This window comes from Puccinia triticina, chromosome 9A (genome assembly GCF_026914185.1).
Source record: "Puccinia triticina chromosome 9A, complete sequence".
NCBI classification, from domain to species: Eukaryota; Fungi; Basidiomycota; class Pucciniomycetes; order Pucciniales; family Pucciniaceae; genus Puccinia; species Puccinia triticina.
The window spans coordinates 1,790,186-1,801,355 of record NC_070566.1 but is presented as its reverse complement, the minus strand read 5'-3'; the positions used below and the strand labels follow the sequence as shown (position 1 = coordinate 1,801,355).

Here is an 11,170-nt window from a genome sequence, read left to right as displayed (position 1 = left end):
GAGCCCCTCAAACTGTGCAAGTGCAACAGCGGAGGGGGTTGAGGACGAACCGCATGCTGGAAGTACAGCGGCAGAGGACGCCCTGGGGTTTCATTAAACCTAAAACAGCCGTCTTTTATAGATATGCGGTCTTGGTAAAACACACCTACATTCCACAATAAATTGGGTATGATTCCAGGTAAGATCAGGTTTGAGTGTGACTGGAATAGCAGTTGTATCCTATCCAACATCAACCCAATTTCAACCCAATATCTCACAAGGATCAAACCAAACCTCTGCAGGAGTTTATAACAGATGGCTCTTGTAAACTGGTGCAGAGAAAACTTATGGTGGTGTTACTTCTTTTGTTTTTGTGTACTAGTAAAACAGTATCATGTAAAGCAATGCCTTCTTTTTCATTGTTGGGTAGAGCTTGTCAAAGGCTAATCACAACCACAAAGAGGGTCTTGTGTCTAGTTTTACCCCTCAAATTTGTATTTTGACAAGCAGGGGTACTAAAATTTCATTTCCAGCCAGGCTGACCCTCAAATAGCTAGGGTTAAAACCATGCTAAATGGGGCTCTCTGCTATACCAGCCCATTGGGAAAAGTCCTTTTACTGTAACTGGGAAAGTACCAGATGGCTTTTGAGCTAGGTCAAAGCTAGGTGACAGCTCTGTTTATGAAGCTTAGGGCTGAAAACCCATCAAAATAAGGGTTTTGGGCCCTAGCACTATAACTGTGCTGATGTAAACACTGGTAATGTAAATTACCAAACTTTGTTAGATTACCCGTATGTTGGGTATCATATGCTTATATGTAGTTATGCTTATACTAAGCCTATCATATCCACAACTCTACCGGTTCTCTTCCTTTTCCTTTCCTCACTGAAATACTACCATATTTACTCATCAAGTCAAACCTGTGAGTCTTGACAGCTCAGGTTAGTTCAGCCCCTGATGTCCCTCAACAAACTTATTACATGGCAAAAATGGCCACTACCAGGGTTTAAACACTCTTTAAAAGAGGAAGGATCAATTATGTAATTAATAATATATAATGATTAATTACAGGGAATTAATTTGGCACAAAAAGTAGGTGGTAAGCGCTTAAACTGATTGGCTGCTTGACAGAGGCAGAGGTCTTACAGGGACTACTTATAAGGACAAAGCTTTAAACATGCTAATAAGGGATTTTTGGTGATTTAAAGGGTTTAATCCAGTGGATTTTGCATGCTGAGGGTGGTTTAAAAACGTAAAGGGGCTACAATGGTAGCAGGGAGAATTTTCACAACAAACTTACAGTTTATTGGGCGGTGAAATGTCTGGGGGATCTTTTCCTGAGGGCCAAATAAGTCCATTTGTCCCTATGGGAGTATCCTGAGGTGTAGGCATGAACAAAGCTTGGCTGTGGGCAATTTATTTGTATTACTATAGTCTAATTTCCCTGACTCTGTCACATGACATGTTTATAACCAATTGTCATGTGAAAGAGCTTCAGTAGAAGACTACATAATGTTTTCACAGGGTATTTTTACATGAGTAATATAACTCCTTTATATACTGTAGTTTATCTTTATGTACTTTATACATTTTACTAAATTTTTGTATGTACTCCTTTTTTGGGTGCATTGAGTGGCCAATTCTTAACTATACAATATGTACATGAAGGAATAGGAATAGGGGGTTACTTTGAGTGGGTGACCCCCCTTAAGTTGTGATGAGGAATCTGATTCTGCAATAACAATTCACTAAGTTATTGCAGTCTTTTGGATACTTGATGTACCTCCAAGGCTGACACTAGCTTTGTATTCAATGCAACCAGCAAGCAAGGTGGGGAGGCAAGTGATTACATGAAGAGTGTGAGGGGATGAACCACTGGAGCTATGTATGGCTGGGAACAGATAACATGTGGCTCATGCCCATCATCCAAGCATCCCCTCCACAAAAGGCACATGTGGCCACACATCTTGACAACCAACAGTGCATGAGCTATGCAACTGGAGAGAACCCAAGCAGCAGGGATCAGGCTCAAGAGACGCACACGCTCAACCTAGCCAACAAAGCCAACATAGCTTTGAGTAGGCAACCTAAGTAAATAGTTTGGTTATTGATTTAGATATAAGGCACCAGCATCAAAAAGGAAACAAGCAGCTTGGAGGTCTCTGGTGGCGCAAGATGTGTATGTGAGGTGTAATATAAGTGTCCGAAAAAAAAATCGTGAGAGACCATCAAAGAGAAGAGGAGAGTAGAAAATAAATGGGGTCGAGGACTGTGTGGAATGAGTTATGTAGCTTTTTTTGTGTGGTTGTCAGGAGTACTAGGAGGGCTGGGATGTGAGCAGAAGCGGGCCGGTTTTCGGGATCTTGGAAGGATTGTAACTAGTTAAAAATACCAGAAAAAGGAAGCAATAACAAAACAAAGAAAGATGAGATACCTATTTATAAACAACTGTGGAGCTATTGAGAAGCACGCAGTGGATAGAGAGAGAGAGGAATAGAGGCCGAAGAGGAAGGGAAAGCAAATCAAGATCGGCGGCTGGAGAGCGACCAGTCCTAGTGGATATAGGAGGCAACACGAGGAGGCAGGTAGACAAGAAAGAAAGGTCCAGAAAGAATGGGCAAGTTCTAGCCTGAGAGAATTGGCACCGGCCCGAGTGATAGATGGAGCAAGAGAGGGCGACAGCAGTGAAGGAGGAGAGGATAGGCAAGAGCGGCTGCAAATTATTTCCTATCAATCAGAGAGAAAGAGAGAGGGTCAGCAACGGAAGCGAAGGTGGATAGAGGGCAAGGGAGACGGACTTTACGATGACCTCGAACTTGCCGAAGTCGACGGAGCTCATGGCCCAGATGGCCGAGAGACCTTCAGCGATAGACGCGAAGGGCTGGATGACGACGGCGCAGGGAATGTGGATCATGATGCGCCACCACTTCTGGCCGTAGTCGAGTTCCTGGAAGAGCAGGCCCCAGAGGTAGAGCCAGTAGAAGGTCACGAAGCAGAAGTCTGCACACACGGCGACCCATAGCGGCGTCAACGACTTGTCGACCAGCAGGAACGGGATGTTGATGATCGTCACCGCGAGCGTGAAGACCCCCACTATCCATAGGTTCACGGCGAAATGCGGAAGCCCATACAGCCCATCGATGTCTCGAATTCCCATGAACCATCGACGACGCTGCTTCAAGAAATCCCGGAGCGATGTCGGCGACTGTTCCCGAACGATACCGTGAACGCGGCCACAAGTGAACCCACGACGCCACGCATCCTGAGAGAACTCGAAATCCTCAGCCAATCTGAACATTAAAAACCATCAGTTCAAGTTATTTCTTTATTTAGTTTTGCAAGGGAAAAGACGGCCAAGAAGAGTCAGCCACGCACGATCCGAAATCCCATGTACATTCGTTCTCCATCTCTCCATTGGTCATCAGGAACGACCCATGCACGCCGAACACAGGCCGATGAATGACGGTGTTTTGGAAATGGAAACGGGCGAGATCATCTCCCACACGGATCCCGTCTGCGACAGTGAAGTACCAGTTGTCCCAGTAACCTTCACCGTTGTACAAGATTATTCCTTGTCCGAAGTGGTGGGGTGTCTGTGGTCACCATTATATGTCAGCCGCCCGGCCAATCGAGAAAACGGAGAGCCTGGAGCTTCCCACTTACATATCTGATAAACTCGAGACATCGTCTCAGACTCTCTCCATCTGTCGTAGATTCTTCGTCCATGTGCAAGATCCAATCATAAACACCAAGCGAGACATGGTACCGGAAGTAATCGAGTGCTCTTGCTTTGTACTTGGCCTTGCCGAGCGGTGAGACGTACGACTTGGGACAAACGATGTTTTGCAGGTCGGGGTAGACGTAAGGCTCGTCTGTCAAGACGATGACTTTGACTGGACACATACGAACGGAACAGGCATCAGCACGGATGCCCTTTCTTACAAGGGGTTGGCGGACATACCGGCGGGGTGGTACTTCTCTAGGAGCAACAGCTTGTTGTATCCTCTTCTCACGGCATTTTCGTTGGACCCTTTGGTGACCAAGAGGATGAAGAAGTTGCGGACGTACTCGCGGAAGACGGGCTTCTTGTCCATGGAGGCCCGGCTGGGGGCAAGATCGGGCGTGCAGAAACCGGCAAAGGCGAACAGACAGTTGGGAACCGAGAGCACCCACATGAACCGCCACAAGGTCGAGAACTAAAATGCCAGAGAAAAAAAAAAACATGTGAGATTGACAACTACACCAGAGAGAGAGAGAGAAAAGGAGTGGCGACTGACGGTGAAGGCATCGTACGTCCATGTACCAGTGGGATGGTAGACTACCCAAAGCCCACTGATGAGGGGAACAATGATGATGTGAATGATCCAGGTATACTGTTGAAATCGGAGCAGGCGGGCGGTGCGGACGGCTTCGGCGTCACTGCTCATGTCAGATGTCCATCGGGTCGAGTGGAGCTGACTGATAACCTCGGGGTCGGTAGGGTCAGGGATGGCCGGACGAGTGCAGGGAGTTCTCCAGTTCATGATCGTGTGGAGCGTCTTGCGGGTGCTGGTGTACTTGGTCACCGTCTTGGTGCCGATCGCCTTGACCAAGCCTCCCGGGGCGGAGATGAGCATGTTGCCGAAGGCGCGCATGGACTTCATCGGAAGACTGGCCGCGTTGGTCGGCTTGGTCACAAAGAACCCGTCCCAGATCCATTTGGCCAAGTTCAGACCGACTCGATCTAGCAGATGATAGCCCACCCATGCCAGCAAGATGTTGAAGAGCAAACAGATCAGATACGCTGGCATGACCATATCCCAATAGCTTTTGCCTTGGCCGTTCAAGTAGATGATCACTGGAGGCATGATGCTGTAGAGAGTGATGAACTGCATCAAGTAGAAACCGTACGAGACTTTGCCGAGCCAAGTGAAAATCTGCCAACTGGCGAGCCATTGCATGGCGTGAGAGACCTCAACCCAAACGAGGATGCAGAGCGGAGGGAGCCAGTTGGAGATGAACATGTACTGAGGCCAGGTGACGCTCTGATCCCAACCGAATTTACCGTCGTAAACAGTGATATCACCCATCAGGTTATCGGCCGGAGTGGACACCTTGGTACCGCCTGAGATCATGGCTAGAGCAAGAATCATCACCGAGATCTCGACGAGCATGGTGGGCTTCCAATGGTCCTGAAGTTTCCGGATGAACCCGGCAGCATGGAGATCGGCGAGCCAGAGACCGAGTACGTAGAGCATGTTGGGACTGTTGATGAACCACAGAGAGCTGCAGACGGCCAAGTAGATCAGGTATCGGCCGACCCATCCGACTTGAGCGACCGAGGCGGCGAGGATATAAACGAGCACGGAGCCCCAGAATTGGTCGTACGTTGTCCAGAGGGCCGATCCGACGCTGAGCATGTACTGGTGGCCACGATTGGTGAACAGGTCGAGACAGAACTGGAGCAGGCCGCCGACGTTTCCGATCTGGTTCCACGTTGGCTGCCAGAGGGCGGTTGGGGTGAGGATCTGGGCAGCCCTGATGGGTCGGTCACCGAGCATGCCTGTGGAGGCGATCCTCCATTGGACCAGTGCGACGATGATGGCGGGGAAGGCCAGACGGATGGATCGACGGAACAGGGAGGAGGAGAGGGACAGCCAGCGGGGGCCGGTCCATCTAGCGGCCTTGCCACCAGGGATCGGGACACCGTGAGAGTCCTTGGGGGCCAAGGGTCGGGTGAAGGCGGATCGGAGGAAGGAGTGGGCGAGGACTCGGCCGCCCAGCAAGAAATACATCCCGACTGCCAGCTGTCCGTTCCGAAGCAGCCCGTAGATGCTACCTAGAGGGAGGACCTCGGGATGGGATTGGGCCCAGGTGAGATCGCTAAAATGATGAGTGAAGATGACCAAGGAGGCCAGGCCACGGATCCCATCGATCCATTCCAGCCGATTCTGCCGGCTGACGACGACAGGAGGGGGGGAGATGATCCCTTCGGCGGGGGCCGGAGGTGCGCGCTTCTCCTCGATGGCAGGGCTGGAAGGAGGGATGGGCACATAGGTCGGGCTTCCGCCCTTAAGGTCATCGGAGATGTCTTTGGAAGGGTAGGAGCCCGGGGCGTATTTCTCATCCCCGAAGGTAGTGCCATCCTGGCTGGCAAGATCGCTGTTGCGCCAGTCGTGGTTGAGGGCCGTGCGAGATGAATTGAAGGGCCCGGCGTTGAAGCTGTCTGTGCCGATGGTCGAAGCGCGGCCCGATTCGAGCCCGTCGGTGGCGTACGGGCCCTGTCGATAGCGGCCGTAGGCGGGGGAGGAGGATGGGAAGCTATCCGCGGGGGCATAGGCGGCTTGTTGAGGATTTCGGGCGTTGTAGACATCATAGCTATCCGACTGGATGGGCAAGAATCAAGGTTAGCGTTGAGCGAGATGGAGAGTGTGGGTGGGGGGGGAGACTGACTTGGCGATGGTGGTGGTGGTTGTTGTTGTTGAAGGCACCTTCGGCGCTTGCATGTTTCCCCGCGGTGGGGATGGGCTGATGAGAGCTGGGCGAGCGAGAGTCGATCTTGGTGCGGTCGCCGCTCGAGAGGCTCTCGTTGGAGTGCTGGTCGGTTTCGTCTGCGATCATGATAGGGCTGCCCGGCTCGCTGATTCCCATTGCGCCGCCGTCGGTGAGGTTGTTCCGGGGGGCGTAGGCGCCGAAGCCAGCAAAGGAGGTGAAGTTCTCGGCGGCTGGGACGGTGGGGAGGGAGTGGAGGTTCTGCTGGTGGGCGTCGTCCCGCCTCTGGGTGGTGCGTGGGCTGGGGTCCATGTAGGATTCTCGCTTGGAGTCGTCGGAGTATTCGGAGGTGTAGGTGTGTCGATTGGCAGGTTGGGAGTCGTCAGGAGTGTGCGAGTACATCCTGGGTGGTGTCGGGCGGGGGCCCCTGAGAGTGCTAGCTTATAGCCCGACGGAGGCAAACGAGCGAGAAAATGAGCGGCGAGAGGGGGGGATTCCTGGGTACCTGGAGGGGTGGGTGTGGGATAATCGGGGGGAGGATGAATGAAAAGTAGGTTGGTTTTGTTTTTGTTTGTTTGTTTAGCTTTTGGATGTCAAAGGAGAGGAACAGGAGTTGGACAGAGGGAGCGGGCAAGACAGCTGGTCGAGGGCAGCCAGAGGCAGGGAGAGGGCGGGGAGGGTGGATTGTGGAAATGTGTATTGGGCCGGGGTGGCCAGTCGAAAGGGATCCAGGGAAAAGGTGAAACGTGTGAGCCAGGAGGAGCTGTCGGGTCAATGGACCGGTTCAGGGAGGAGACAAGTTCAGGCGGACTCGATATTCACGAAAAAAGGGTTCTGGCACACCACTGCGATACAGCGAGGACGCAGCAGGCAGAGTGTGAGACAGTATGGAGATGTATTGTACTCTAATATATACCCCTTCGCCAGCCCCGCTCGCAACGAAAAAGCAATTGGGACGAACAGGATAAGCAGCGCTGGTGATCCGCAAACAGCAGCGACGAGTCTCGACGAGCGCGGCTCGGAAGCGGGAGAGATCAGGCCCGGCGACGGGGAAATGAGTGTCGAGTAATGGATCGGAGTGGACAAGTTGGGGAGGAGGCGAGTGTTGCCAAAGGGAGATCGAAGGACTCCAAGGAAGGAGCACGAAGAAGAGCCTTACATAAATTTATGCGCCACAAGCAAGCTGCGGCAGGCTGGCCGGCGTGTGTATGTATTTACAAGCCATCTGGAATGCAGAGTGTGGCTGGAATGATTGGAGATAAGATTAATTACGACATCCGAGTGGGTCAGGGTCAGGCTGGAGTGCTGCTGCTGCTGGTGCAGTCTTATGAGGGTTGGTGGTCGTCGTATGACTATAGCCGATATCGATAGCTTATTGGCTGGAGATTCGAGAAGGCCGAGGAGCGAGTCTGAAGATCGGAAGCCTCCTGTGCAGTCCAGCAAGCTGTCCCTTAATCTCACAGACTTGCAGGGCGGAAACACGCTCGGCAGACCAGAGGCCCGCCTCCCGCCGATCTCTGCCGGGCCTGCGAAAGGGGACGCACGTTCCAATCGGGCCCGGAGCGGGGTGGGGGAGAGCCCTGCAACGAGACTAAAAACGGCGGGCTTGAGTGGGTTGACTGGGGTGGCGACACCGAGCAAGGAGATGGATGATGAGGTTGCGAATCGAGCCGTAGGAGTCCGAGTGGCTGCACCCGGAGAGTTGATCCCAGCCTCAGCTGGAGATAGCACTCCCCTGACTGCCGACACACCCTCGATTTATGATAGACTCCGTCGGGAAATCATGCACAAGATTTCTGGGGTGATGCCCTCCAAGTCTCAAGAAGAGCCCTCAAGAGCATCCTGGCCGGTGGGCTGCTCAGAGGTGGCCCTGGGCAGCAGCTGATTATGCTCTGTCGGCTGCATCGGGCCACCAGGAATTGCACTTTCCAAAAACTAAAATGTCCTCGGAAACCGCACGCCCACAGCCCTGGCACGGAACTCTCTCTCTGACGCAAAAGACACTTTCAGACTGAAGTCGATCGAGCGCTCTCCCTTCGTCTTTCATGGCCAGAGAGCCCGACCTTCCCGATCCATTATCCGAGTCGAAAGCCGTGTATACTATTCCACAATTCTTAGCGAGTAAAAAGAACGACCGAGAAAGCCTTGATGCCCATCCAAAAGAGTCCTCGAGCCCACTGCCCGTCACTTATAAGTCGGGGCCAAGCGCCTTGCCCGAATTAGCAAGGGCACTGCGTTTGGAGGAGGCTGGCTCCGAGTCGGGCCGCCCCGTCCAGGCAATCAGTCGCCATCCGATCAAGCAACCCTGACCTGCCCTCGCAAGAATATTGCTTTACGAACGAGGAAAAAGCTGGGATTCGAAAAACGAATATTGGAATAGACTGCTCGTCAGTTCATGTGGCCCTGAAAGCTTGTTGACCGGGAACGATCCGTCGCGATGCAAGAGCTTGCACGAACGCGGCAGGGATGTCTGCCGGCCAGCAAGCGAGCGGGCAATGTCTCTCCCAAGGAAATCACTCCTCGTCGAGGCTCGACGGCCCGAGGAGAGATCTTCCCTGATCTTCTTCATCCGACCCGGGCGGGTCTTGTTGACCGGCGGCCGGCTGGAAGGAACCCCGAGATCTGTCCTGCGCGTGCAAGGGCCTGCATTTCGGGCTCCTTGAGGGAGCTAGGTAAGGGTTGGATGGCCAAGACAAGGCTCTCTCCATGGCACATCGTTGTGCGCGAGATGCTGCCCCCAGCCCCTTTGTGGGGGGCACTGGGGAGATCTGATACCTGGCACCTCCAAAGCATGGTTTGATCCCACAGGGTGGCACCCCCAGGGGCAAAGCCAGTGTGATGCCATCTACAGCAGCATTGTGTAGTACATTTTGTGTAGTGCTGATCTCCGGCGCATTGAACTGATGAGATGAGGCAACAGGGGCACACCAAGGCCATAGCTACATTCTGCCATTTGTGATGTTTGCTAAATACCACATGAGTTTTGGACAACTGATAATTGTCAAATGGGTAGTTCACAAATAGGTTAAGGATGGGCTAAGGAGGGGTGGTAACTCAGAAGATGTGCAAATAGTCACAGGTTGGCTAGCAGACCTTACCAGAGCTGGGTGTGCACTGTAGAGGTTCCTTGATGAGCAAAGGGCTGTTGGCCCTCCTGCCAACAAGTTTGTGACTGGGTGCATCTCCAATATCTTCAAAGTGGCCAACTGCAGCTTTGTCTCTCTCAGTAACTCAAAGTAAACCATGATCCAAGTGGATTGGGGAAGGTTTGACCTGCTCAAAACACCCTTTGAGGCAGAGATAGAGCTGACAGGAACCAGGAAAGTCATATTGACTCTGTGATTGGGACAAATAGTTAAATACATGCTTTTCAAATTTTGTGATGCAACAGTATCTCTGAGCAATATGTGAAGGTGCTCTTTTTGGTTGGTGTGCACAATGTGCTAGCTGACTGACTTCTTGTGGTGGCTAAGGCCTAGTTGTTGGCCCACTGGACTCAGTGGAACCAGTCCACTTCCAGAAGGTGAGTACCACAGGAAAACCTGGGAGATGGGGCTGGTTGGTGGGCATGGTTGATTGAAATATGGGGTGGGGTACATTGTGTTATAGGAATATGCTCTGTCACACCCCAATAATGGAGTGTGCCAAGTTATAGAAGTGCAAAGCACACTGCTGCAGTTGTTGAGGTGTTGAGTTGAGGTGTGTTGTGTAAGAGATGATGTGGTATGTTGTGTAAAAGTTGGTGGGGTGTGTTGTGTAACAGTTGGTGAGGTTTGTAGTGTAAAAGTTGGTGAGGTGTGTAATGTAAAAGTTGGTGAGGTGTGGAGTGTAGTTGGTGAGGTGTGTTGTGTGTAAAAAACTGGTGTGTATGAGGTGTGTTGTGGGAGGTGAGGTGTGAGGTGTGTTGAGTGGTGAGGTGTGTGGTTTACATATGCAAGTGGAGTTGTGTAACATGAGTTCTAATTGAGCAGGGTGGACCAACTGTGACCTCAGCCAGGGGGATTTTTCACTCCTGCTATACTACATGGGAGTGTGCACATAACACAACTTCAAATGAACTCTATGTAATACTTCCTGAGTATATACAGCAATCACACATACAAGCACATGTAGCACATGTAGTATGCTCATATCTAGCTGGGTTGCAGGCAGCTCTACCAAAAGTGTGATTTAGTAAAGACTGCTGAAAAATTGAATAGTGACTTCTCTCCTATGGCTCATTATGTAGTTTCCAAACTGTAGACATGTACCTTTTTGCAAGGGGACCTAGGCTTGCCCATCCCGTTTAAATCTCATTTCCCAAACTTCCCTGGAGGTTACAGATGGGAAAATGAGGGGAAACGCGGGAGACATTGATTGCTACTGAGGCCTATATGGCTCTTGAGCACTTCTTCTTTTGCTCAATTCTGTCCTTCTCTACCAGTCTTGGCTTCACAGAGAAGTTACATAGCTAATGACCCCTTTCCCTTGGTTCACTTTTTACAAACTCTCAATTGTCTGGGGCTCAATTAAATAAAACAATCTTATGGAAGCTCACAGGGGACAAAAATTGTGCCAGTGCCAAATCCCGCCAACCGTGCCATCACCCCCAAAAAAATCCTCCCGAGTTCACATTGCCTCCCCAACAACCTGACCTCCTCACAACAAACACACCATGCATAGAAGTTCACATCACTTTGAGATTCAAATGACCCCTTCCAAACCATTGAGTTAATTGTA

General features: G+C 51.4%; 3 protein-coding genes across 3 annotated transcripts; 2 read left to right on the top strand and 1 right to left on the bottom strand.

Annotated features, from left to right (window-relative positions):
- Window positions 1–2,700: 2,700 nt before the first annotated feature.
- Window positions 2,701–6,853, bottom strand: PtA15_9A191 (uncharacterized protein; the record flags this gene model as incomplete). Its single annotated transcript, XM_053172374.1, has 7 exons — window positions 2,701–2,707; window positions 2,779–3,270; window positions 3,356–3,573; window positions 3,644–3,873; window positions 3,942–4,176; window positions 4,258–6,345; window positions 6,413–6,853. The coding sequence occupies 7 exons, from the start codon at window positions 6,851–6,853 to the stop codon at window positions 2,701–2,703; spliced, it is 3,711 nt and encodes a 1,236-aa protein (XP_053023621.1).
- A 946-nt stretch (window positions 6,854–7,799) lies between these two features.
- Window positions 7,800–8,760, top strand: PtA15_9A190 (uncharacterized protein; the record flags this gene model as incomplete). The annotated part of the gene is made up of 3 exons (XM_053172373.1): window positions 7,800–8,300; window positions 8,368–8,393; window positions 8,469–8,760. 3 exons carry the CDS (start codon window positions 7,800–7,802, stop codon window positions 8,758–8,760), a joined length of 819 nt encoding a protein of 272 aa, XP_053023620.1.
- A 128-nt stretch (window positions 8,761–8,888) lies between these two features.
- On the top strand, window positions 8,889–9,315 carry PtA15_9A189 (uncharacterized protein; the record flags this gene model as incomplete). The annotated part of the gene is made up of 2 exons (XM_053172371.1): window positions 8,889–9,123; window positions 9,260–9,315. 2 exons carry the CDS (start codon window positions 8,889–8,891, stop codon window positions 9,313–9,315), a joined length of 291 nt encoding a protein of 96 aa, XP_053023619.1.
- Between the last annotated feature and the right edge of the window lie 1,855 nt (window positions 9,316–11,170).